At 52.9% G+C, this 27,390-nt stretch overlaps 1 protein-coding gene across 1 annotated transcript in view; it reads left to right on the top strand.

Moving 5' to 3' along the window:
* Nucleotides 1–27,390, top strand: part of CAMK2A (calcium/calmodulin dependent protein kinase II alpha) — a 62,238-nt gene that overhangs the window by 12,339 nt on the left and 22,509 nt on the right. Inside the window, exons 2-12 of the mRNA XM_059917495.1 lie at nt 3,909–4,003; nt 11,529–11,588; nt 18,033–18,087; nt 18,978–19,043; nt 19,156–19,228; nt 22,218–22,320; nt 23,632–23,715; nt 23,864–23,958; nt 25,018–25,140; nt 25,500–25,583; nt 27,131–27,173. Coding sequence (XP_059773478.1) covers nt 3,909–4,003; nt 11,529–11,588; nt 18,033–18,087; nt 18,978–19,043; nt 19,156–19,228; nt 22,218–22,320; nt 23,632–23,715; nt 23,864–23,958; nt 25,018–25,140; nt 25,500–25,583; nt 27,131–27,173 — 881 coding nt within the window. The remainder of the gene's footprint in view (nt 1–3,908; nt 4,004–11,528; nt 11,589–18,032; nt 18,088–18,977; nt 19,044–19,155; nt 19,229–22,217; nt 22,321–23,631; nt 23,716–23,863; nt 23,959–25,017; nt 25,141–25,499; nt 25,584–27,130; nt 27,174–27,390) is intronic.

The raw sequence follows: 27,390 nt of genomic DNA, 5'->3' as shown, positions 1-27,390 counted from the left end.
TGAAGGTTCTGATTTGGTAGGTCTGGGAAAGGCCTTGGAATATGTTTTTTTGTTTTTTTAAAATTTATTTTTGGCTGCATTGGGTCTTTGTTGCTGTGCGTGGGCTTTCTCTAGTTGCGGCGAGCGGGGGCTACTCTTCGTTGCGGTGCACAGGCTTCTCATGGCGGTGGCTTCTCTTGTTGCAGAGCATGGGCTCTAGGTGTGCGGGCTTCAGTAGTTGTGGCATGCGGGCTCAGTAGCTGTGGCTTGCGGGCTCTACAGTGCAGGCTCGGTAGTTGTGGCGCACGGGCTTAGCTGCTCCGCGGCATGTGAGATCTTCCCGGACCAGGGCTCGAACCCGTGTCCCCTGCATTGGCAGGCGGATTCTTAACCACTGTGCCACCAGGGAAGCCTGGAATATGTATTATTAAAAGATTCCCGGACTTCCCTGATGGCACAGTGGTTAAGAATCCGCCTGCCAATGCAGGGGACACGGGTTCGAACCCTGGTCGGGGAAGATCCCACATGCCGCGGAGCAGCTAAGCCCGTGCGCCACAACTACCGAGCCTGCACTCTAGAGCCCGCGAGCCACAGCTACTGAGCCCACGCGCAGCAACTGCTGAAGCCCGTGTGCCTAGAGCCCGTGCTCTGCAGCAAGAGAAGCCACCGCAATGAGAAGACAGTGCACCGCAACGAAGAGTAGCCCCGATCGCTGCAACTAGAGAAAGCCCGCACGCAGCCACAAAGACCCAATGCAGCCAAGAAAAAAAAAAAAGAAGATTCCCAAGGCATTGTGAAACAGCCAGTTTGATAACCATTGATCTAATGTCTTTATCTAGAATGGAGTTTTGTTTCTCTAGTGGAGAAATTATATTTCTCCCTCCCTCCCTCACATCCTCCCTTTCTGCCTCACTCTATCCATCCATCCCTCCATCCAAGTTAATTAAACTCCAGCTCTGGCCCAAGCATGAGCTAGATGCTGGTGAGTGAGACAAGCCCTCCTTCCCTGCTCCTCCTCTCCCTGGAGTTCGCAAAACGTTTCCCAGAAGTGGCCCCTTGAAACATTCTCTCTCCTCGGGCTTCTGAGAATCATGGCCTCCCACTGGGCAGAAACCTCCCTGTTTGGGTAGGGTGGGCACCTTTGAGAGACCAGTGTGCGCACCTTCCTCAGATGCCTGTTCCTATTCCTAACACCCCAGACTGAAATCTTCTCCCCGTCTCATTTCAGTCCCTCTCACATAAATCTGCCTCCTGTTCCTATACTAACATTTATGGAGGCCCTGTTTGTAGGTAGCACTGGGTACCTGGGCATGGGTGTGGAGAACATTCCAGTCCTGGCCCTCAGGAACCCTCCGTCTGGTGGACAGACAAGCTGAACGAGCAAGCACAGTCCTAGGCTAGATGGGGAGGTGTGGGGTGCTCTGGGAGCACAAACAATGGAACATGTCACCAGGAGGCTTCTCAGGGAGGGACACCCAGTCTGCTGCTCTCTCCAGGTGGAGGACAGGCAGGGCTGCACACCCCACGGACGGTCTGTTGCTGTGCCCATGAATTCCGGCCTTCCTCAGCTTTCCTATGAGGTCATATTTCCTGGTCTCTAGCCCTCCTCCCAGATCTTTCTTCCTCATCCTTCGCCACAGTTTCCCACCCGTTCCCTTCATGCTGCCCGGACACGAAGAAGCCAGTGACACAATGCCCAGAGGTGTGTGTAGAGCAGGCATCTCCGCCAGCCTGCGGGCGTCCTCGGTGCCTGCCAGCACCCGCCCCTGCTCCCATCAGCCTCATTTTTGTGGCTTGGACCTGCCTGTGTGCTTAGGAGAGGGGATCAAAGTTTGGAGGATATGGTGGGGTGAGGCCATGTCAGGAAACTGGGCATTCAGGCAAGTAATCGGCAGGCTCCCTGGGTGGAAGAGAAGCCAAAAACCTGGGGGAGCAAATATCTGAGTTCTAGGCATGGCATGGCCTGTAGCTAGCTGTGTGACCTTGAGCAATCAATCTACCCTGAGCTACACTGAAGCTCAAAATCTTGGGCTCCGCCTCAGACTTAAGGAATCAGAATCTGCCTTTTAAACAAGATGCCTGGGTAATACATTAAAACTGGGGAAGGCTGCCCAGGAGACTTGCTTCTTGCCATTAGCCTGTGGTTAAGGTGGTAACGGTGGTGACCACAGGTAGTGTCTGGCACCTTAGGGGCCTCCTCTGTGATGTGAAGGGGTTGGACCCGATGACCTTTGTGGTAGAGGGTATAACATGGCACCTAGATGACAGATCTAGCCCTCAAACTAGTTTTGTTTGGCAAAATACTATGTTTAAATTTTTTGAAATAAGGTACCAGTATTTAAAAATTGGGAAACGTCACGAAGATATCCAGACTTCCAGTTTTTCTCGAAAAATCAATCAATCTGGGAAATGGGCCACATTCCACATGGCAACAGTGTCTCCTATGAGCAGTGAAACCCACAGCCCTTGCTCCAAGTTCTCCCAGCCACAAATACTTTGAAGATAAAAACCCAGGAGTCTCTGAAAACATGAAAAACTGCTCAGCTTCGCTCTTGATATGAGAATTCCAAATCAAATCTACACTGAGTCACCACGTTCCACCTCTCACTAGCAAAGATATGAAAGTTTGATAACACATTGTGTTGACAAGGGTGGAGGAAAATGGTCCCCTCACATACTAGTACGAAAGTAAGTTGGTACCCCTCTAAGATGGATCCTCTCTCATTATCTATCAGAATTACCAATCAGCACCTACCCTTTGACCAAATAATACCAGTTCTAGAAGTTTAGTCGCAGACACTTGTACACATGGGAAATGTAATTCTAATGCACGCATACAAGGTTAGTCACTGCAGCACTGTTTGTAACAGCTATAGATCGGAAGTAACCTAATTGCCCATCGATAGGGGACTGGCTAGGTAAGTTATCGGACAGCCACATGATTAAATGAGGAACTCTTTTTTTTAAAAAACATTTATTTATTTATTTATTTTAAAATTTTTATTGGAGTAGAGTTGATTTACAATAGGAACTCTTTATGTTATAATACAGAAGGAGGATCTCTAAAAAATTTCTGAAAAAGAGGAGAATGGGGGCTTCCCTGGTGGCGCAGTGGTTGAGAATCTGCCTGCCAATGCGGGGGACACGGGTTCGAGCCCTGGTCTGGGAAGATCCCACATGCCGCAGAGCAGCTAGGCCCGTGAGCCACAACTACTGAGCCTGCGCGTCTGGAGCCCATGCTCCGCAACAAGAGAGGCCGCGATAGTGAGAGGCCCACGCGCCGCGATGAAGAGTGGCCCCCGCTTGCCGCAACTGGAGAAAGCCCTCGCACAGAAACGAAGACCCAACACAGCCAAAAATAAATAAAAATTAATTAATTAATTAATTAAAAAAAAAAAAAGAGGAGAATGCAGAACAGCATGCAAGGTCCAGTATCCAGTATTGGGGAGAGTATCTGTGGAAAGATCCTCTGGTAACACTGGCCATCTCTTGGGAAGGGACTTTGGAGACTAGGGTACAGGGATGGGGAGGACTCTTTTAACTATCTACACTTTTGTATCTTTTGAACTTTGAACCATGTCAATGTGTTACCTACTCAAAGAATAAAAAAACGAAAATTTCCAGGGACCTAGATTCTGTGATTCTAACACTGCATGATTCTAATGTTTTAGAATTTGGTGAACCTAACTTATTACGACTCTACAAGTCTCATGTCTCATGAGGCCAAGCTCCTAATGATTTACTACCAGTGGTTCCCCTGGGTCTCCGGGCCTTCTCCCTCCCTGAATCGGGCCACAGCAGCCCCTATGAGCTCAAACAACCCTGAACTAGGGCTCCCTCCCAGCACGGTGCAGCTGCATGAACTGTGGTGTCTCTTGGGGATGCAGCCCTTGGGCCCTCCCTCACCCTCTTTGCCTTCTCTGTCCTAGGGGAGCCTTCTCAGTGGTGCGCAGGTGTGTGAAGGTGCTGGCTGGCCAGGAATATGCTGCCAAGATCATCAACACTAAGAAGCTCTCGGCCAGAGGTAGGCGGTGGATCCGTGCCTGGCCTGCCCTCCGGGGCTCTCCTCCCTTCAGCCCTCCCTCTACCCCTTGGGTTAGAACCAGGATCTGGGTCTGTCCGCCTGGATGATGCTGCTGTCAGAGGTGGGGGCTCTTCTTCCTGCGGGTATGATGAGAATAGACACCTCCATATTCCTTCCTTAGAGGGTCTGGGCTGGAGGCCACAGCCTCTCCCACAAGCCAGGCTCTCTGCCCCTCATCCACGCATGCAGGTAAAGACTAAGTTGCCAAGTAGGCCTTCCTTTCCCTGCTTTTCTGCCGCTTGCCTCCATTCTCACCGCCAGACCTCTGCACCTACCTTTCTCTCTGCCTGGATGCTCTTACCTGGCTCCTTACAAGGATAGCTCTTTCTCAACCTTCAGGTCTCAGTTCAATGTCACCTCCTTTGAGAGACTTCCCTGACCCCCAAACCTGAGGGGGACTTCCCCATTTTATATCTCTCATTACTGTTTCCTCTCTTTGTGGCTTTCTACCAACCTGGAGCTATCCTATTTACTGGCTTGGTGCCTTGTTTAATATCTATGTTCCCTCATGACCATAAGCACCAAGAAGGTGGGAGTGGGTCTCATTCCCTATATACGCCCAGCACCTAGGACAGCGCCCGACGCATCCAGGGCGGGGGCTCAACCAGTGTCCCGTGAACTCCAAGTGCATGCACTCTGCTTCAACCAAACCAGTCCACCCTCTGGTCCCTATATACTCCCTTGGACAGTGGCTTCCCAGCCTGGAATCCCCTGGAGAGCTTCAAACACTCCTGATGCCTGGATCCCGCAGGTTGCGATTTAGTTAGTCTGGGCTGTGACTTGGGTTTTGGAAGTGATCCCCAGGTAATTCTAATTTGGACGTGGTCCTAAACCAGTAGCATCAGCATCACCAGGAGATTGTTAGGAATGCAAATTCATGATTCCAGATATGAGGAATCAGAACCGCATTTTAACAAGACACTGGTGATTTGTATGGACGTTAAAACTTGGAACGCCTGCACAGAAACTTTGCTTCTTGCCCTTAGCATGTGGTTAGGGCGGTAATGGTGGTGACCATAGTCAGCGCGTTGGGGAGGATTATCTTCAAAGATCTCCGCTCTGAATGGTGGGTCTGTACTGCCTTGGAGACCCCCAGTGGGTGGAGGACATTCTGTTGGGTGAGGCGGGTGCAGGTGCGGTCTGTGCAGACCATGGCTTGTGCAGCGTGGAAGACGTCGTGTGAGGGGTTGGTGAAGTGTCCAGGTGTTTGCCTGGCATCGTGGCGGCTGTGTCTGGTCCAGGGCCCAGCAGGTGTGGATTTCACAGAGGCTGGCACAGGATGTTCACATTGTCCCCCACAGGCCTCCCAGCATGTTCCGTGTTGGAACGTGTGCTGCTGCCTTTCATCTCTCTGGCTCAGTGTTGCTGGGAGCCCAGTGCTTTCTCCTAGTTATCGAACCCCCCCATAGGCAGACCAGTGTCCTGCAGGGAGAAGAGGCTGCGCTGGGGGTGGGGGTGGTTCTCTGAAGACCAGGGCCTGCCGTGCTACACAGTCCGCATGAACGCTGGCGTGGAAGGGCGAGACCTGTGGAAGGTCAAGGGCCAGAGCCGGGGGCAGGGAGCCAGGGCTGGCAGGAAGGCCAGTAGGAGCGCTGCCTCACCCAGTTGCTGGGACTTGCCTTGCCGTTGCTGTGTGACTAGTGGCTGTCTGGTGCCCTCTCTGTGTTTTACATCACTATTGATCAAGGGAGATGTCCCAATCCCTGAGATACAGAGGGGGTGGGACTAGAGCCACGGCTTGGGGTGATAGGTTGGGTTGCCCCCAAAATGAGGGAGGGTCAGAAACCAAGGTCTTGGGACTTCCCTGGTGGTCCAGTGGTTAAGGCAGTCCTGCCTTCCAATGCAGGGGGTGCAGGTTCAATCCCTGGTAGGGGAGCTAAGATCCCACATGCCTTGTGGCCAAAAAAACAAAATATAAAACAGAAGCAATATTGTAACAAATTCAATACAGACTTTAAAAATGGTCCACATCAAAAACATCTTAAAAAAAAAAAAAAAAGAAAGAAACCAAGGTCCTCCCTGGATTCTGGGGAATCTTGGGCCAGTTCACCACATTCTCAGAGCCACATCCACACATGCGCACGACAGAAAGAGACAGATGCGTATGCCGGGAATGGAAGGAGCATTGCCTATTTTCTGGAAGGTGACTAAGCACTCCAGGGACAGTGTAGACTCTGGGCTGTGCAGTAACTGCCCCCTCTCTGGATTTGAGGAGCCTTTGACCTCCTGGGAGGAAGGCGCTCAGGCCTAGGTGAATGGGAAGGGTGGGAGTGGGAAGGTTCTGAGAGAACCTTCCCAAAGAAGTCTGCCAACTGCCAACGCTTTTCTCCCCGACAGGAGATGAGGGGCAGAGCTTCTTTTAGCAGGTTTCTTTGTTTGCCACTCACCGTGCCTGGGGTGGGGAGTGGTTTGATGCTGAATATTTGGCAACACATTCCAAGCTTCTCCTGCTGGCACTCCCCGGTGACTTTGGCAGTTCCCAGCGGAGGAGGGCATGCCCCCCTGGGGTGTCTCCGTTCACTCCCCAGGGAGCTGTGGCTTCCCCTTCTCCATGGGGTCAGCCTCTTCTATCAAGCGTTTCCCAAACCCGGGAGAGATTTTTTGTGTCTATTTTTAAACTACTCTTTTATATAAAATGCTCATAGTATAAACAATTCGAGGAAGCCATAAAGACATGAAATGAAGGTAAAAATATTTTCCTGTCCCAGCACCTGACACATCCCTCTGGGGGCCTTTTGAAAAATACAGCTGCCCCAGTTCCACCCCTGAGGGTGTGGGATTCAGTAGGTGAGGCCCAAGCTCTTGCATTTAAAAAGTCCTGTCAGCAGTGACGACAGCCAGTACACGCTCAGCGCCAGCTCCCTGCCAGGGGCTCTGGAAGCTTCCTAGCTATAGCCTCGCCAGGCAGGCACACACAGAATTCATCAATGTTTTAGGGCATGCTGGGCAAGCAGATGTGGCTGGTGCCGCCAGAGGTGACTGGCCCTCATACGGCGACCTCCATTAGCCCCACTGTCCACCTGAGCACTGAGGGGTCACTTCCTCCGCTCCCCGGCCATCAGTCCCAGGACACTGGGTGGGAAGCACGGGGTGAGCTCTTTCAGGCTGCCCCTGAGCTTCGGGTCCATGCAAGGGAGCCTTCGAAGAGGCAGTAAGACACATCTTTCTGGTCTTTCTCATCTCCTTCCCCACCCCTGCCAGGCACTCTTGGTCCTCGGGATTATTTCTCCAACCTCCTAGGATCTGGAGGCTTGTTGAAGTCCTGTGCGGGGAGGGGACATTTTCTGTTCTGAGACTCAGAGGTCTATTTTCTGCCCTGGTTCCTGTGTCTCTAGCCAGAATCCCACTGCCCACCTGCCTGCTGGAGCCCAACCTCTCTGCAGGCAGAGCCCTCAGGCTGCCTGACTGCACTCCCCGGGTCTCTGCTTTGCCCCGCTCTACCCTGCTGGTGCTGTCTGGCCCCAGGAACCTCTCCCCAGAGTTTCCACCCACCTGCTGCCTGCCGAGCTCTGGGCAGGGCTGGCCCCCTTAACCCCAATATCTTGCCCCCAGGCCTGCCCCAAGGGACAGAGGGAGAAGATTCACAAAGCATTTATCATAATGGGCATTGGGAGCAAGTCTTCCTGGAACCCAGGCAGGAGGCTGCAGACTAGCTTCTCTCAGTCCCCTCACCATCATGGGCCTCTACTGAGCTGGATGGATTAATTTATCAATTATGAGAATAGGAGGCAATATAGTACAGTAATTATGAACATGGGTTGAAATCCCAGCTCTGCCACTTCTTGGCTATGGGAACTTGGACAAGCTGCTGTGTGGCTCTAGGCCCTGGGAACAAGGCAGAGACCAGCAGACAAGGTCTTGCTCTCATTGCACCTGTTTTCTACAGGAGGGAGACAGAAAAGAACATTAAACACACAAGTAAGCTGGGTAAATTTCAGGTAGCAATGAGTGTTACAAAGAAAATAAGACAGGGTAATGGGGAAGTGATGGGGCTGGAGGGACATTCAGAAAAGGCAGCCAGGGAAGCTCTCTGAGGAGGTGACATTGTGCTGGGACATGCCTGAAAAGGAGGCAACCATGAGAAGACCCAGGAGAAGAGTGTTCCAGGCAGAGGGCACAGCAGGTGCAAAGGCCCTGAGGTGGGAAGGGGCTTGCAGTGCCTGAGGCCGCAAAGGAGGCCAGTGTGGCTGGAGCTTCAAGGCCAAGATGAGGTCGGACACAGCACCGAGCAGTCTTCCTGGATGTGATAAGGAGTTTGGATTGTACTATAAGTACATTAGGAAGCTGTTGGCAACTTTGAAGTCAGTATCTAATTTATATTTTAATAAGAGGTCCGTGGCTTCCCAGGACTATTGGCTGGGGGTTGGGGGGAGTGTTCAGGAGTAGTTCCTCAGAGCTCTGAGTTGTAATAAGGCTTGATCACCTTGATGAACACCTTGATTTTGATAAAGAGACTGCTCCTTTAGCACGGGGCCTCAGTTTCCCTATCTGCCTAATGGATCAAGGCCTCAGAGGTCAAGAGGAACTCAGTCCCTACGTTTCTTGAGGTCCCCTATATATTAGAAAATGAAAACATTTCAGACAGAGTTACAAAAATTATTGTATAAAGTACATGTTTACATTCAACAAATTAATGATTTTAGCACTGAAATTTACAATGCAGTGTAATTGTACTATGCACAAGATGATCACAAGATTTATAAAAACAATTAGTTCCTAGCTTTTCCAGCAGTGAGGTCTGGTAACCAGGCACATTTTTTTTTTTTTTAAATAAATTTATTTATTTATTTATTTTTGGCTGCATTGGGTCTTCGTTGCTGTGCGCGGGCTTCCTCTAGTTGCGGGGAGCGAGGGCTACTCTTCGTTGCGGTGCGCGGGCTTCTCATTGCGGTGGCTTCTCCAGCTGCGGAGCACGGGCTCTAGGCTCTTGGGCTTCAGTAGCTGTGGCTCGCGGGCTCCAGAGCGCAGGCTCAGTAGTTTTGGCGCACAGACTTAGCTGCTCCACGGCATGTGGGATCTTCCCAGGCCATGGCTCGAACCCGTGTCCCCTGCTTTGGCAGGCGGATTCTTAACCACTGAGCCACCAGGGAAGTCCCCAGGCACACATTTGAAGCCGTGTGACCAGCGTTTTCTTCTTTCTATCCTGTCAGTGTAGCTCTGCTCCCGGGTGACCGTGCATGGAGAAAAACATCAGAATTCTGGATTTAGATCCTTTATCCCTTGAATGTGTAGCCTGGGCCAGGAGGCCCCCAGCCCCCTCTGATAGGCCCTACTTTGAGCTGCCTGGTTTCTGGTTCTGCTGGGGATGGGTGGGTGGGGGACAGGGTTTGGAGATGGGGAGGGTCCAGCCTTCCTCAGCTCAGGAGCGGCCCTTGGCCAGCCCTGGATGGGGATCCCCCTCCTTTGCCTGGGAATCAGCTTTCCTCCCCCCGCCCTGGAGGATATGAAAGGATGCAGAGAGGGAAGAGGAACCGGGGGATGCCCCCAAGCCTGGAGCAGCCTCCCCTCCCCTAGCCTGTAGCCGCCTTTAGCTGGGGAGTGGAGCTTCCACTCTATGGAAGGAGGATTGGTCTTAATTCCTTTGCTGATGGAAAAGCCACATTTCAGTATTGATCTTGGTTTCCGCAGCCCTTGGAGGACGGCTGATGATTCCTCTAATGGAGGGGGAAGGGGAGAGGGTAGCTGGCTGCATGGAGACAGGGCTGGGACTTTCTCCATCTTCATCATCCTCCCTGGTGCCCACCTGCTTTGGAGGGGCCATTCAGAGACAGGGGTTCTCGTCCTGGCTCCGCCTCTGAGTGTCTGTGTGAGTTCCCTCCTGTGGGCCTCAATTTTCCCATTCAGGAATAGGGGGCAGGTGGAGGAGGTGGTGATGAGTCAGGGTGTGGAGAATGGGACAGCACAGGGTTGTATTTTGTTGTTGTTTTGTTTTGTTTTTTGCCGTGCCACACGGCTTGCGGGATCTCAGTTCCCTGACCAGGGACTGAACCTGGGCCACGGCAGTGAAGGCCCGGAAGCCTAACCACCAGGCCACCAGGGAACTCCCTGACTTAAGGTTTTAAAGCTTACGCCTGGAGCCTGACTGCCTGAGTACAAAGCGTGGCGCCACTGCTCACCACAGTGTGACTTTAGGCCAGATACTTAATCTCTCTGATCCTCTGTTCCCTCCTCTGTAAAGCCAGCACAGTGGTAGCACCACCCTCAGAGGATTGTCATGAGGGCTTGAGATGCATATAAAGTGCTCTGCATAATGCCTGGCCCATAGTAAATAGTCTACATTTGCGATGGGCTCCTTTTATATACTGTTTTGCTTTTTAAAATTAAGGCATTCAATACCAAATTGGAGAAAAGCACCAAAAAGGAAATTGCAAAATGCTTAAAATGGGGACAGTGAAGCCCATAGCCCAGGGCTGTTGGGAGGACTGAGTGGGGTCACGGGTGTGATTGCTCTCAGCAGCCTCAGTATCAGAGACCACAGGTGCAGACCCCGAGCAAGGCCTCTCTTCCAGGCGGGCAGGGAAATCCAGGGGATTTGGACAAAAGTCCTGAGAAGCAGGTGGGAGATCTATGAGTAAGCCCTGAGGCTGCCACGGCCAAGTTCTACCTGCAGATTCTTTGGGGTTCTCTGTGTCCCTGCTCCCAACTCCTCTCACGGGAGGCGGCTTCTGTGAATTAATACGGCCCTTCTCCTGCAGAGAATTCCCACTCCCTTAGAAAGGTTCATTAATTCAATCGTTTGTTCTTTCATTCAGTTATTTCTTGAGCACCTACTATGGGCCAGGCATTTGGGTAGATGCCACAGGCACAACAGAGACCAAGTCCTCGTCCTCAAGGACAGCGATCTCCCTGAGACAGAATGGGACGTGCTGTCCAGGGGCCCCGAGAGCACAGAGGAGGAGCCCCTACTAGCTGGTATTCAGGGCAGGCTGCCAGGAAAGGGCGACATCGAAGGATGGGTAGGAGTGAATGACGGCCGGTGAAGAACAGGTGGGAGGCTGAGAGGGAGCTTTCCAAGCTGAGAGAACCGCGTGTGCGAAGGCTGCAGAGTGAGAGGGCTGAGCGGCGCGTGCCTGGAGAGGTGAAGTTCAGCAGTTCAGTCCGTCTGGGGTGTAGTGTGAGGGGCAGGGCTGGAGGAGGGGCAGCTGGAGCCTGTTGTGGGAGTGGGGATGTTCCAGGCTGCCTGGAGCTTGGCTCTGATACAGGAAGGAGATGCCCCTCGTTTGAGAGCCCTGAAAGCCAAGGGAGGGGAAGGGACTTCTGCGTCACTGCAAACCCAGCCTCTCTCTCTTTCGCTGCAACCCACTGCCCTCCTGGAGGACCCAGAGGCTCTGCCCGAAAGGCGAGCTTGCCCAGGGCCCAGGTGCTGCCCTGGGAGGTAGAGGTCATTAGAAGCTGTGAGGAGGGAGAGATGGGATGGGTGGAGGTTCCTCCCTCACCTGGACTCACTTGGGCATCTGTGTTTCAGACCACCAGAAGCTGGAGCGCGAAGCCCGCATCTGCCGCCTGCTGAAGCACCCTAACATTGGTGAGCACGGGGGATGGGTGAGGGGTACAGGTGGCCTGGCCCAGCTCCCCTGCCTGCCCTGGTGGGTGTTTGTTGACGAGAGGGGGTAGCTGCTCTCTTCTCGGGGACTGCGGCGATAGAGGTGGGAAAGGGGGTGTCTTGGTTTCCGCACTCCTCAGCGAGCAGCTTGGTTGGGGGGGGAAGGTGAAGAAGGGGCCCTTCCTCCCAGCCCACTCTTCCAGCAGCCTCCTTCAGAAAAGCTGTTTCAGGAAAACTCCCCAAGCTCTGAGAGAGATGAAAATAGCCCAAGCTTGGCCTTGACCGGTACAGCCCGCTCCCCAAACCTACCCCCATGCTGAGTCAGCCTGGCGCCATGGCCCTGCCCACCTGCATAGACCTGCAGTGCCGGCCTCTCCGAGACCAGCCCCAAGGCGGCCCCTGCCCAGGGTGGACTGAACGCAGGCTGCATGGAGCGGCTGAGCCCAGGGCGGGCAGGATGGCACTGAAAGAGCACATCGCTACCTGACCTCCCCTCCCCCACCCCTGCACAACTACTGGGGGGCTGCATCCCAGCCTGGCAGGGTTCTGAGTCATGGAGGGGAGGGAGTGCAGATTCTAGAGATAGTTCTGTCAGGGAACGGCTGTGTGACTTTGGGCAGGAGCACTACCCTCTCTGAGCCACGTCTCCCATCTTCACAAGGAGGGGACTGTCTGGACCAGCTGGGCATCTTGTTAAAAGGTAGATTCTAGTTGAGTGGGTGTGGATGGGGCCTGAGGTTTTGCATTCCTAACACACTGCAAGGTGATGCCACGGCTGCTGGCTCACCAACCACACTTGAGGAACAAGGTCTAGGTGCTCTGTAAGGAACATTCCAGCTCTGACAGCTACCAAGCCTTCTCCCTCAGGAGGGAAGCATCTGTCTATGTCCAGGGCCCCAAGGGTTAACTTCCCTGCTGAAGAGAAGCATCTCCATCTGCTATTTATACCCAGAAGGCACCTCCCCTTCCCAGTGCCTGGGAAAAGGAGCAGAGCTGTACACACAGCAGCTAGAGGTTCCAGGGCTAGAATCGGAGAAGGGGTGGCAAGGCGGCTGGCGGGGAGCAACCCTGGTTGGATCCTGGCCCCTGACCTGTTTATGACCGCGGGCAGCTCCTACCGTCTCTGGGCCTCCAACTCCTCAACTGTACAATGGAGGGGGTCATGAGTGGTCTCCAACTATAAAATCCCATGGTGCTTAGAAAGGCCATCAGTCCTGGAGGAAGGAGGTGGGGAGTGTGTGTGTGTGTGTGTGTGTGTGTGTGTGTGTGTGTGTGTGTGTGTGTGTGTCGCTGCACAATTGCAGCTGTCTCAGGTCAACGCTGCCTCCTCCTTCTCCCGCTCATTCCCAGCTCTAAAGGGGAGGAGTAAGTTATGGGCTCTGGGGCTGACAGACTGCAGCTCAAATCCTGGGTTTGCTGCTTAATTGCTGTGTGATCCATGACATGTTGTTTAACTGCTCTGAAGCTCAATTTTCTCATCTGGAAAATGGAAATGATACATACCTTGTAGGATTATGATGATCACATAAAGCATAGTACTATGACAGCCCCCTGTAAGTGCTTTATTCTCATTAAGCTGCTCCACTTTTTCTCAGTCTATACCCTCCCACAGAACCACCTTACCTGAAGTCTTGCCTCTTGCCTAAATCATCATATGATTCTCATTCCTTTGAGCCATGAAGATTTTGAGTCGTCAGTTTGGGGCATTATATATAACACAGTGGTTAAGAGAATGGAGTTTGTAGTTAGACACACCTGGGTTCAAATCTCAGCTCTGCCTTTTTTAAAATTAATTAATTTATTTTTGGCTGCGTTGGGTCTTCATTGCTGCACACCGGCTTTCTCTAGTTGTGGCGAGTGGGGCTGCTCTTTGTTGTGGTGCGCGGGCTTCTTATTGCAGTGGCTTCTCTTGTTGCAGAGCATGGGCTCTAAGTGCGCGGGCTTCAGTAGTTGTAGCACGTGGGCTCAGTAGTTGTGGCGCACGGGCTTAGTTGCTCCACGGCATGTGGGATCTTCCTGGACCAGGGCTCGAACCCATGTCCCCTGCATTGGCAGGCGGATTCTTAACCACCGCACCACCAGGGAAGTCCCCCAGCTCTGCCTGTTATATGGTGTTTGAGTTTGGGCAGGCTATGAACCTCTCAGACTCAGTACCCTTCTCTGTGAAATGAGGATAATCATGCTACTCACTTTCTAGAACTGTTGTGAGATTTAAATGAGATATTGTAAGTAAAGCACTTAGCACAAGCCTGGCAGGTGGTAAAATCTCAGAAATGACAGCTATCATCTTCATCATCGTCATTGAGTCATTTACTCCATTTGTTCACCTGATGTCAAGGGCATCCCAGGCCCCACCATGTGCCAAGGCCTCTGCTAGTCTCTGAGGATGTGCGGAAGAAATGAGGATGGGGGGGATTCCCGGGCGGTCCAGTGGTTAGGACTCCTTGCTTCCACTGCAGGAGTTCCGGGTTCAATCCCTAGTCAGGGAACTAAGATCCTGCAAGCCGTGCGGTGCAGCCAAAGGAAAAAAAAAAAAATAGAAATGATGGTGGGGAGGAGGTGGGGCTGGCTGATGGACAGGGACGTGGAGAGCAGAGCTGAGATCCAGAACAGGAAGACACTCAGAGGAACTTGAAGCTATTGTTAGGGCTGGAAGTGTCCTTGGAGGGTACCACTTCCTGAGCCTCCAAGCATCTCAGTTCAAAGTAGATTGGAATCTGCCCAAAGAAGTGCAAAGAGGTCTAGATGTGGATGCAGAACCTGAGAAGTGGGTCTGTGCCCAGAGAAACTAGGCTGAGTCCTACTCAGGCTGCTTGGTGAGTCCAGCCAAGGTCACTGGCTGCTGCCTGTGTACGGCCACTGCCCAGCCATACACAGGGGACTAGGTCAGGGAGGTCCCTGGCTCAGCACAGGTGGGTCCAGCTGTGCTACGCACAAAGCATTTACCTCCTAGATCCTGCTTTGGGGAGGACAGTACTCTATTCTCTGTACCATTAGCACCTGCTGATGAGGCAGACCCGCCCCTGAACCCCAAAGGCCGCCCCAGGGAGCAGGAGACAACCTGAGAGTTTAGCAGGTGATTTGGGGTGGCCAAGGGAAGCGAGGTTAGTCAGTGATGAAGATGATGATGTCTTCATTTATTAAGTTCTTCCTAGTGCCAGGCACTGTGTTGAGTGCTCTACGAGCATCATTGCATTAACCCCCCACACCAGTCCAGTGCAGTGGTATTAGCGCTGCTGCTAGGAGAGGAGGCTCAGAGAGGTTACGTAATTTGCCCAAAGTTACACAACTTCTAAGAGGTGGAGCCGGAAGGCAAACCCAGAGAGTCTGACTGCAGAGCCCATGTTCTCAGTCCTTCTGTGAATATCAAGAGTGTGCTGTAGCGGAGGCGGGGGGCAGGGGCCAGGGGGTCAAGTACGACCCTTCAGTTTCAAAGAAAACAATGGTAACTGTTGGAAATAGGACAGGAATGTCAGAAGTTCATGAATCCAGCTACACACATGAAAACTAGGTTACAGATTTGTTTGTTCTTTGACAAGCAGTGACAGCATAAGTCAATGAGCACAGACATGCCAGTCTCCCCACCAGGAGATGGGACTGTCACATAGGCCATGGCCCTCGAATCCTTGCCTCTCTTGGGCTCTGGGTTGAGTTTTTCCTGAGGATAGCCTCCATCCACGGGAGGGGAGGTTTTGTGTGTGAAAACAGCACTGAAATGAGGAGTCCTGTCTCCGGGGCTCTGAGCCGTGATTCAGCCACCTCTCGGGGAAGCCAACTCCAGTATCATCCGCAGGTGGAGGCCGGAATCCAGCCCATATCCCCCTCACCTGGCTGATCAGAGGGCCAGCCTTTTACAATCAGCACAAAGGCACCACCTGAGCTACAGGCAGCTCTGGAGACGCCTCTCGCCCCTGCATTCTGTCCATTTCCCTGAGCCCTGAGGACCTTCTCTAAAGGGGCTGAGGCTCCTGGCCAGAGGGTAGATCTGGAACCCCAGTCTTCTTGGAGCTGCTTCCAAATGGCTATTGACCCAGTTCTAAAAGCTCTTTTTGAGACGGTTCTGGATGTAGCTTGGCTTCTCAGAGCTTCTCACGCTCAGGAAAGAGGAGTTAAAACACCTGAGCAGAGTAGACAGGAAGGAGTCTGCTGCCCAAGAATCCTCCTGGAGGAAAGGTTGTTTTTCAAAACTTTGCCCTGATACACTGTTAATACAAGTTTATGGTAGATGAATGAGAAGACTAATAATTTTAAAGGTATCTCCTATAACCTCAGCATCTAGAGCTAACATTGATGATATATGCTTCTGTGTAATATCTGATATCTGTACCTTCTCAAGTACATCTAAACATATTACCTCAGGTCAGGTTTCTTAGAAGCAGAGCCTGAGGCAGGGATTCAGGTGCGTGTGGTTTACTGAGGGTGTGCTCCCAGGGGAAGCCTGTAAGGGATGGGGTGAAGCAGGAGGGAGGGAGGGCAGGGAACTGAGCAGAGATGTGGCCTCAGGTCAAGTCTAACTCTGACCTGGTCCCAGGTGGGGGGTGCAGTGGGGAGGCCTCTGGAACATAAACATCTGGAGTTGTCCCTCCTTGAGGTAAGGAGACTGGCCCTTTGCACAGACTCTGCCTCCCCACATTAGTCCATCATTGGCTGAAGGCTATAGGTAACCTTGTGGGCAAGGTGGCTCCATCAGCAGTGCGCAATTCTCCAGAGAAGGAGGGCAACTGTGAGTGGCAAGCCAACCCACTGCAGCTGCAGGATGGCTGCACCATCTTACTAAAGGGGGTCTGGGCAGGGCACCAATGTACAGTTGTCAGATTCTGCGCTCAGAAAATACAGGATGCTCAGTTCAAAACACATACATTTCAAAAGTCAAGCCTATCTTTGCTTTGAAATGCATTAACAAATTGAAATAGGTTAAAGGATGAAGGGATAGATAGAAATATAATAAAGTAAGTATAATAAGGCATTAATGATAGAACCCAGGTGGTGGGTACTTGGGTATTCACTTGACTCTGAAATTTTTTATAATAAAATGTTGATCAATAATTAAAGCAGGATTATATTATATGTACTCTCAGGCTACCTACTTTTTAGTTTTGCTTTAAGGTAGTTTAAAAACATCTTTCAGTCATTATTTATAAGTATATATCATTTAAGATTTTTAAAAGACATTTTATTTAAATTTATATCACCTTCATCCTCCATCTCCGATCCTCATCTCTGTAGACACAAACTCTGGGGTATTTAATGCCTGCTTCTCCAAACTTTAGGTGCCAATATGAGGGCCATAAGCTCTTTAGGGGGCTCAGTATTGAGTCAGAAATACATGTACATGGCAGGAATTCAGATGGCACTAGGGCTTACAGCGAAAAGTCACAACGACCCACAACCCCAGCTGTCCAATTCCCCTCCCCAAGGCACCCTCAGTGCCCACATCTCTGCATCCTTCCAGAGAGACTTATGCCATACACAAGCTGAAATACATCCTTTCAGAAAAGGACTATGCATACTGCATTGCTCTTTGCTTTTTCACCAAACAGCATAATTTAGAGATGATTCCAAACCAGTGGATACATAACTGCCGCATTATTTTAACAGCTGTGTAATTTTCCATTGTGCAATGTATCATAATTCTTTGAGCCCACACCCCCCTCCACGGCCATTTTTAAGTTGTGGTGCAGGGAAGGACATGAACTTGTCCTGGGAGAACTTGTCCTTGGTTGGCAGGGTGTGGGACCCCCCCCACAGAGTCAGCCCCAGGCCTTGGGCCCCCTTTTTTTTCCCAGAAGCTCAGGGGGTAATTTGGAAGCTCTGGGCTCCTGGGAGCTCTGCCTTTGTTCTTGGTAAATGAGGTATGAAGAGATGACAGTTTCTCAGCAGCCAGAACTCAGGGACCAATGTCATTGCCCCCTCCACCAGCTCTACTATCTCCTCAGACCTGGAAGCAGAGCCGGGCCATTAGCTCAGGGCCAGCACTGAGTAAACATCGATTGTGTGCCTCATGGAATTCTCACAAGAAGCCTGCGAGTCCAGGAGTTTCATTCTCATTGTCCAGGCAAGGAAAGAGAGGCTCAGAAAGGGATAGCAATTTGGCCAAAGTCACACAGCTAGCAAGTGGCAGAGATTTGAGCCACAAGTCTTTCCATGACACTGGCTTTCCCAGCAGGGAAACTGAAGGTTGGAGAGGGAAGGGGACCAAACTTTGACCAAAGCAGGGGTCTTTAGTCTTTAAGCCCAGGCATCTTTTGGGGATGCCTGATGTCAGTGATCCTTTGTTCATATGTATTTGTCAAGGCACCTGGCAACTGGCTTGTGCTCAGTGACTTCTGGAGAAACTGGAATGTTGGCTATTTGAGGGGTGAGAGGGAGGCTGGGAGTGGGGAGCCCTGGGTCCTGCGTAACCAGCTGCCTTGGCCCCTCCTACAGTCCGGCTCCACGACAGCATCTCCGAGGAGGGACACCATTACCTGATCTTCGACCTGTGAGTCTGGCCCCATCCTGGGATGTAGAGTGGGGATGGGGACGGCCTTGGCAGGGATGACCTCACTGGGTCTCTTGGCCTGAAGAGTCCACATGCCTCCTAGGTTGGGCTGAATTCCCTCTTCTGATACAGAGTTTTCCAAAACATGGTAGGCCTGCCACCTGAGCAGTGCAGGCTGGTTTTCCTGACACACCAACGAACACTTTTAACTCTCATCATCATATATTTAGTTTCGTTTCTATTTGTGGCCAGTGATGCTGGTCTTCCATTTCTAGTGGTGATATAAAGTTTCCTTTTGGAATAAGTTTAAAGTTTTTAAAGCCAGTCAATTGAATGAAAAGCAAACATGAACTGAGAGGTCTCAGTGGCTCCTGGTCTCACGGGTAAAGAACAATACTTGAGACAATGGGGGAGTCTGTGCATGTCGGGGTGGGGGGGTGTGCAGCGGGGCTATAGGAAATCTCTGTACCTACTGCTCAATTTTGATGTGAACCAAAAAATGAGTTCACAAAAAATTTCACCACGTTCACCAAAAATTTAGCTACACCCCCTCCCCCAAAAATAGTCTATTAAAAAACAAAAAAAGCTCCAGCCATTGGGTTTCCAGGAGCCTAATGAATCATAGTGACGTGTTCTGAGTGTCTCACCCCCAGTTCTAACCTCAGCCTGGCTCTCCCCGAGCGTGGAGGGGAGAGAGGTCAGTGGAAGGGTGGGCTGGAAGTCAGGAAGGGGGTTGTCGTGGGGAGCACCCCTGTGGCTTCTGGGGCCCCTCCCTGTGGGGCTGAGGTTCTGAGGTCCCTGGGCCCCACTCTTAGCTTCCTGGAGACTTTTCCAAAAGACGTGGCACCTGGGGCCTCTGTGCGTGAGTGACTCTGTGCCTGTCTCCCCAGCGTCACCGGCGGGGAGCTGTTTGAAGACATCGTGGCCCGGGAGTATTACAGTGAGGCAGATGCCAGGTGAGTGCCAGGTGCAGCCTGGCAATGGTGCCTGGGGGCAGGGCACTCCCTCCTGCTGGCTTCCCAAGGGAGGCCCGCCCTCACCCCCTGCCCCCTTCCTCTCTCTCTTCAGTCACTGTATCCAGCAGATCCTGGAGGCCGTGCTGCACTGCCACCAGATGGGGGTGGTACACCGGGACTTGAAGGTGAGTGACCCACGTGAGGGTGCGGCTCACCGGGAGCCTGCTCCTCCGTCCCCTGCCCTTCCCTCCACCTGCAGAGCCAGGGTTACTATCAGAACCCCGTGAGCTTCCCTGAATTGGGCTGGGTGGGGAATATCTCCCCCACTCTTCAGATGAGGAAACCGGGATCAGGGAGGTGGAGCATCTGGGCTGGGGACCCAGGTTTCCCGACTCCCAGCCTCAGGTGCTTTGTGCCCGGCCAGGTGAGAGGCAGCTAGGCCACCAAGGCTGGCTCTGGTGGAGTCCAAATCCCAGCTGGGCCACTTTCTAGCTGCACTGCCTCAGCTTCGTTATGGTGGGGGTTGCCATAGCAACCTCGCTACAGGGTTGCTGAGGATGTCAAAGGAGACAGCACAGTGCCCGGTACACAGACACGTTATCAGTCTTGCTTCTAGGCCTCTGAGGGGAGTGGTGAGGTAGGAAAACAGGCTTTGGGGCCCTCCAAGTCCTCCCTCTTCCCACTTGAAGGAGTTGGACTGGACTAAGCAGATGTGGAGTCTGAGCTTGTCACCAGCTGCGCGGCCCCGCCCGGTCAGCACATGCTTCACGGCGCTCCTCTGCTGGGCTTCAGGGCATCAGTGTGTGGTAGCTGCATAACACCACCCCCATTTTGCAGAGCAGGAAACTAAGGCCTAAAGAATCCAAGGGATTTGCCCGAGAACAGGCAGTTCAGTTGTGCCTGAGCCAGGGCTGGAGCCCTGGACTTCTGGCCCCAGATCCCATGCTCCCGGTGGGCTGGGACCAAAAAGCCACTCACTGCACCTCCTGCTTCTGCAGGTCACATAACCCTTCTAGGTGACTCTGCCAGGTGTCCACCAAACCTCTGCTTTTTGACTTTCAGTGACTATGAACTCACTTCTTATGGGGTAGCCCCTTGAACTATTAGGAAATGCTCCTTCAATCTTTCCCACTGTGGGGCTTCACCTGTGAACCCCAGTTCTACCCTTTGGGGCCACACAGAGGTCAAGCCTCCAGCTCAGAGCACCCTGGAGGCACGTGAGTGGCTTTGCAGTAGCTCCTAAGGCTTCTGCAGGCTGTTTTCCTCCATTCCCCCCTAGGATGGGATTTCCAGGCCTTCCTCATCCCGGGTACCCTCTCTGGGCATCCTGCAGTCAGTCCAGGTCCCTCTTTGGGGTGCAGTGCTCTGACCAGAACCCCTGCTCACCTCTGACTGCCACGAGCCATCTGTGGCTCTGCACCTGAGCCCAGGTGAGCTCCCAGTGTCTCAGTCTAGACCCGCAGGCGAGTGTGCACGCACTGGTCTCTGGTCAAACTGCAGGGCAGCCCTCCCCAGGGGCCTGTTCCCATTATAACCAGAGCCCCTGCACGAGAGGAGGAACGGGGAGAGGCAGCGCAAATTTAGGCCATTCCGGATAGATTAATTAGTGGCACATTCATCAAATCAGGGCAGGACAGCTACTGAGACCCAGGACATGTTGGGAACACTGTCCCCAGAGGACCAAAGAGGCCTTAACGAGGGGCAGAAGGAGCTATACTTGTTTGCATCCTGCCTTGTTTGGGGCAGTGAAAGGTCAGGTGTGAGACTCCTCAGAAGTCCCAGTAGGGAAGGGGGTCAGAAGAAACTAGTTGTCTCCAGGGACTCGGAGCCCCTGCTCTTCCTCCCCAAACAAAAAATATGAGTACTGATACTTATCAAGCATTTGTAGGCCACTGCGAAGTGCTTTGCAGGGATTATCGTGATTAATCCATATGCCACCCCACGAAGTAAGCATTAGCCCCACTTTTTGGAGAGGAGACTAAAGCTCAGAGAGGTGAAAGAATTTGCCTAAGTTCCACAGTGTAGAAGTGGCAGCACTGGGAACAGAAGCTAGGGCTTTCTAACTGAAAAGTTCCCACTTTTAATACCTCTCTGCCCTGAGGAGGGGGATTTCCTGTCTTCCAGACCCAGCAGAAGATGACAGCCTTCATGCCCCACAGGCCAGGTGGCACAAAGGAGGCCCCACATCTCTCAGCCTAGAGTGGTTCAGAGCACGGCTCTGGAGCCAGACTATGCCTCGATCTGGTTCTATCAGTTACTAGCTGTGTGATCTCAGTCAAGTCACTTAACCTCTCTGAACCTCAGTTTCCTCATCTTTATACATGTGACAAATACTTAAGTGCCTGCTATGTGCCGCCCACTGTTTTAGGTGCTGGTGATACATTGGTGGACAGAACACATAAGAAACTCATATTGTACAGAGGTGACGGATAATGAACAAGCACATAGACAGATGGGAAAACACATTAGAAATTGTGATGAGATCTATGAAGGTAACAACAAGGAGCTAAGACAGAAGATACCTGGGGACTCCTCCTTTAGATAGAGTAGTCATGGAGGGCTTCTTGGAGGGGGTGACATGAAGGTGAGAGCCGGATGATGAGAAGGAGCCAAACCTGCGACGCACGGAGGGAGAGCAAATCAGGCAGGGGGAGCAGGAAGTGCAAAGGCCCTGAGGTGGGAACAAGCGTGACTGTTTCAGGGGATGTAAGAAGGCCACTGTGGAGAATAGAGATAATAATGCTTACCCCAAAGGGTTGTTGAGATAATAAATGGAATGATGTGTGCAAAACCCTTAGCCCAGGGGCTGGCACATAGTGGAAGCACAATAAATGTTGCTTCTTTTTCCTTATTGTGGTGATGGCTGTTTCCCCACTGCCCCACCCCCACCTCAGCCCCAGAACCAAACCCTGAGGGAAGGGGAAGGAGGGGTTGGCAGGCTGAAGAAGGGTCTTCCTATTTCAGAAGGTGGAGGGCTACAGCGGGGTAGTCCCGTCTCTGGGAAGCTCAGGGTTCTGTGTTTGGGGCTGGGGGCAGGGTGCGGGCGGTGTGCCTCTGGGTCGCTCAGCTGCTCCGCCTGTAAGCCCCGAGCTCCAGAGGTGAGGTTCTGAATCAGCTCACTGTCCTCTGGCTTTTTCCCCTCCCCCTTTCCCTCTTTTCTCTGGTCCTGGGAAGCCGGAGAATCTGTTGCTGGCCTCCAAGCTCAAGGGTGCCGCGGTGAAGCTGGCGGACTTTGGCCTGGCCATAGAGGTGGAGGGGGAACAGCAGGCATGGTTTGGTGAGTAGGGGCAGGGGGTGTCAGGGGGTATTGGGGGTCAGCCTTGAGTTGACACATCAGCCACTAGGAACCCTCTGCCCGAGCAGAGGAGATGGCTATTGCCCCATCTGGGGTTCAGGGAGCAGAGCCCCCCATCCCTGCAGCTTCTGAGTCAGTGGGGGTCACCCACCCTAGCTCCCTGGGGGCCTGGTGCAGGGACATGGTTGTCATTAAAACAGTATGTGACTTCTTCACACGCACACCCGGCAGTGTCGGCTAGGGGCTTCCATGAGTTCCCCTAACAGCCTGGGTGCTAGATTATTATCCCGATTTTACAGATGAGGAACGGAGGCTAAGAAACTAAGAAAAGGTCAAAGGAGATGAAAAGGGGTAGAGCCAGGATTTAAGCTCAGATGATCCAGTGTGCTCTGAGATTTTGGCATAATTGAGTCCTTTCAGCTCTCTGGGGTTACTTTTTAGTGGGCAATGTTGATCAGTGGTTAAGAACCAGAGCTCTGGGTTCAAATCCTGACTCTGCTGCTTACAAGGTATATGATTTTGGGTGAGTCATTTCACCTCCCTGAGCCTTTGTTTCCTTATCTATAAAATGGGGATAATAATAGTATGTTCCTTGGGGGTGGTGTGAGGAGTAAATGAGATCAGGCATAGAAAGTTCTCAGCCCTGCTTAGCACACACACTCATTAAATAGGAACTATTCTCACAATTACTCGTTAAAACATTTTGGGTGTCCATTATTTCAACGAATCTCCCCAACAGTGCTGGGAGGTGTTTAGGATAGGAATCCCTAATCCGCTATTCTCGGATGAGGAAACTGAGGCCCAGAAGGAAAAGAGACCTACCTCAGTGACTTAGGGCAAAGCCAGAGTTAGGGACAGGCCTTCTGCCATCCCAGGACCAGCTCCTGGAAGGGGTGGGGAATGGGTGAGGGTTCAGCTCAGCCTGGAACTGACAGGCAAGGACATTTCACCTCTAGAGCCACCAGCGATTGATTGGTAGTGGTTGCCAGGAGGGTTGTGCTAGAAGTTTGTGACTCTGAGGCGGGACCCTGAGATGGATCAATGACTCTGCCGTGAGGCTCTCGGTGCTGGGGGGGCGTGGTGACAGGTATACTCCATCCTCGTCCACCTTGGTCTAGAGGCGTTGGTATCTTACCAGGCCAGGGCTTCCAGCCTTTGGCCGGCTCTGGGGGCAGGGGGCGTTTTCCCCATCTCCAGGGCAACCTCATCCCTCTTCCAGCAGGATCTTGTTCCGGGTTACTTACTTGCCGACCTCTGTGTGTGTGTCTGCCTGTCTGTGTGTCTGGGGAGCAGGGTTCGCAGGGACACCCGGATACCTCTCCCCAGAAGTGCTGCGGAAGGACCCGTACGGGAAGCCTGTGGACCTGTGGGCCTGTGGTGAGTCCATCCAAAGGCCCCTTAGTCCCCCTGGCTGCCTGCCCCTCTGGTGCCCTCTCTGTCCTTTCCCATCGTTCTCCTCCCTCACCCCCCCCCACCCCATCACTCCTCCTCATGAGGCTGAAGGTTCTGCTGGTCCTCTCCTCAGGGGTCATCCTGTACATCCTGCTGGTTGGGTATCCCCCGTTCTGGGATGAGGACCAGCACCGCCTGTACCAGCAGATCAAAGCTGGCGCCTATGATGTGAGTGTTGCGCCTCTCTCCAGCCTCCCTGTCATCCCCTGGGCCCCATCCAGTGAGGCCAGAGACCCGAGGACGACCCTGTCCCACCCTCCCAGCCCATTTAGGCCTCCTGCCACTCTCTAGCTACGGGGTGGGGATGGGGTGAACAGCAGGTGGAGCCTGAGGGCTGACTGGGGCCAGGCCATGAACTGGCAGTGCCTAATGACTTGGGCATCTAAGGGATGGGATTTAGTTCATGGGGCCCCAGAGGGCAGAAGCAGCACCAACGTGGTGTGAGAGGTCAGAGGGCAGGCCCCAGGAGCCAGGTTCTCTCTATATGTATAGAGAGATAGATAGATACATACGTACATACATGTATACATACATACATACATACATAGATATACACACATATTATATGTTGTATATACAAATAGTAATAATAACTAACACACGTAGCAGTCTTCTAAATGCTTTCTATATATTACTACAGTTCATCCTCACACCAGTCATGACATAGGTACTATTATTACCCCCATTTTACGGATAGGAAAACTGAGGCACAAGGAGGTTAAATAAATGCCCAGACCACTTAGCTAAGAAACGGTAGAGCTGGGATTTAAACCCAGGCAGTCTGGCTCTAGTGTCCATGCTTCTAACAACCAAGCTGTACTGCTTTTCTGCATGGCTGATGCCTATTGAGCTATATGCTACGTGGTCTATATCATATTTAATCCTCACAACATCTCTCAGGGTCACATGACTTGCCCAAGCTCACACAGCCCAGGAGGCAGAGCCAGGACTTGAACCCAAACTTCTGATTCTGAAGTCTGGGCTGTAACCACTGTCTGGCTGCTTTGCAGATAAGGCACGGCTTCAGAAGAGCAGAGGGAGGCCTCCTTTCCCCGGCCATTGTTCTGATTTGTCCTGGGGTCGGGACCCTGCACCATTTCCTGGTTGTGGACGCCCGAGTAGAAGGACACTAGGACCCCTGCCTGCTCCCCTGCCAGTCAGGGGCTGGGGGATCGCAGGGGTGGCCTGGGGTAGGCTGGGCAAACCTGGCCCCTCTGCCCCTTCCAGTTCCCGTCACCAGAATGGGACACTGTCACCCCGGAAGCCAAGGATCTGATCAATAAGATGCTGACCATCAACCCATCCAAACGCATCACGGCCGCCGAGGCCCTCAAGCACCCCTGGATCTCGGTGAGCCTTCCTCAGCAAGGCCCCTCCTGGGAGCCCCTTCAGACCTCAGGAATAACGCCCCTACGGAGGCCTGGCCCCTGCCCCTGGGCCTGAGGGCCCAGCATGGGGCCGACGGAGCTTAATCCAAGAGACACTGACCCCACTGTTGTTCTCAGGGGGAGAGTGGCAAGTGGGAGGTATTCTGGGTTGGCACATGACTGGGGGTGCTACTGGCTTTGAATGTCCGTTGCCAGGATGTTTATACCATCCCCTTGAACAAAAAATCATTCCCCCAAGATGACAACCACATCCATAGGATATTCTGGAGGGGGAGGGAGGGCTTGCCTTCCGCTCATAGACCTCTCCCCAACTCCCTTCAGCACCGGTCCACCGTGGCCTCCTGCATGCACAGACAGGAGACCGTGGACTGCCTGAAGAAGTTCAACGCCAGGAGAAAACTGAAGGTAACAGCAGGTCCTCACCCTCCATGCCCCCCGGCTGTGGGAGTAGCTTGGCCTGGGTCTCTACAGTGGCCAAGAGACCCGCTCACTAGTTCTTTCCTTTGTTGAGTCAACAAGCATTATTGAACGCCTGCTGTCTGGGCTGGGCAGTGAGCGGCGGTGAGGACAGACAAGTGATGGAGACGTTATGGGGCAGTGGTGAGTGCTGTGACCACATGCCCTGAGGCTGTGGGAGTGCATAGCAGGGCCATGGAGCAGGTCTGGATGGACCAGGGAAGGATCGCAGAAGCCTTCCTGAGCAAGTGTCATTTGAGCTGAGATCCCGAAGGATAAGCAGGTATTAACAGTATAGAGACAGATTGGGCAGATGTTCCAGACGCAGAGAAAAGCCTGTGCAGAAGTCTGGAGGCGTGAGCATGACCCCTTAGGGGGACTGCAAGTGTTTCGGCATGGCTGGGAGAGGTTTCCGGGGGTGACATGTGACTGGGCAGGAGACCATGGTGGGGGTGAGAGACCCCAGCTGCCAAGCACTGGAGAGGGATGGCCGAGGGACTAGACAGGGGTTGTGGCTCCAAGGAAGCCACAGTGTGACCCAGGTGGGCCCTAAGCTGCCAGCCTCTCAGCAGGTCTGTGTGTTCTCAGGGCTGTGACATCTCCTGGCCTAGACCTTGCCAGGGACCCCGTGAGCAGGTAGGAAGAGCAACAAAGGGGTCCCCAGCTGGTCGGAACAGAAAAGCCATCAACATGCTGAGTGACAGATGCTGAGGCCCCGGCTCCTTCGGAAGCTCCTCACCAACTGCTCCCAGGCCTGGCATGGTGGCTCAGGACAGGGACACGGGCCAACGGGGTGGTGGCCAGCATGATGCCAGGAGAATTGCGTCTCACCCCCAAGCCCGCAGTGGGAGCTGTCACGGAAGAAGTCTCAAAATGTCAGAATCAGGGAGTCTTAAAATCATGGACTGTCAGACCCAGAGAGTGTTCAGATCAGAGAGCAATTAGAACCAGGAGGGCCATTGGTCCCCAGCCCCTTCATTGACAGAGGAGGGTTTTTCCTCTTTAACCCAGGGTTCTGAACCCAGGAGCCACAGAGGGGCGAACTAGTACTGGAGTGAGGAGCTGAGTGCCCTAGGCAGAGGGTGGAGACAGGGGGGGACCAAGGGGTGCAGAGTCTACTGTCCTTGCCCCGTCAGGAAACTTCCTTGGCCTTTAGGAGCCCCACTGACAGGTGTCCCAGAGCACAGCCACCAGCTCTGGCCAGGCCGGTGGAATCTATTAATATCTGCTCCTAGGATAGCCGTGTACCCAGAGCGGTGCCAGCTAAGGCCTAGCTCACCCCTGCCTCACCCTTCTCCAGGGAGTTGGGGATGGTCTCGGGGCTGTGGGGTGAGAGAAATGGAGGAATGGAGGGCAAGGGGCAGAAGGTTTTGGCTTTGTGTCTGAATGGAGCACCTGCCTCTCCTTCCCCACTCCCCTCCCATTTCTCTGTCTCTCCTCTCCCCCCTCACCTCTGGCCTCCTCTCCCCCAAACCCCCTCCTCTTATCTGTTGCAGGGAGCCATCCTCACCACTATGCTGGCCACCAGGAACTTCTCTGGTAGGTGGTAGGACCTCAGATTTCCAAATACATCCTGCAGGAGGTAGGGGCATTGCCGTATGGGGTATCTGGTGCCCTCAGGCCAGAGGGCCTGGGGAGAGGGGGGCTGTAGGGGACCCCATGACTGGGGACTTAGCTCACCTGATGCAAACCTGCAGAAGTAGATAAAGGTCAAAGGTCATCAAGCCAAGGGCCCACCAGGAAGGGTTAGAGGTTA

Source organism: Balaenoptera ricei, chromosome 3 (genome assembly GCF_028023285.1).
Source record: "Balaenoptera ricei isolate mBalRic1 chromosome 3, mBalRic1.hap2, whole genome shotgun sequence".
NCBI lineage: Eukaryota > Metazoa > Chordata > Mammalia > Artiodactyla > Balaenopteridae > Balaenoptera > Balaenoptera ricei.
Note: the sequence above shows the minus strand (reverse complement) of the source record. Positions and strands in the feature narration are given on the sequence as shown.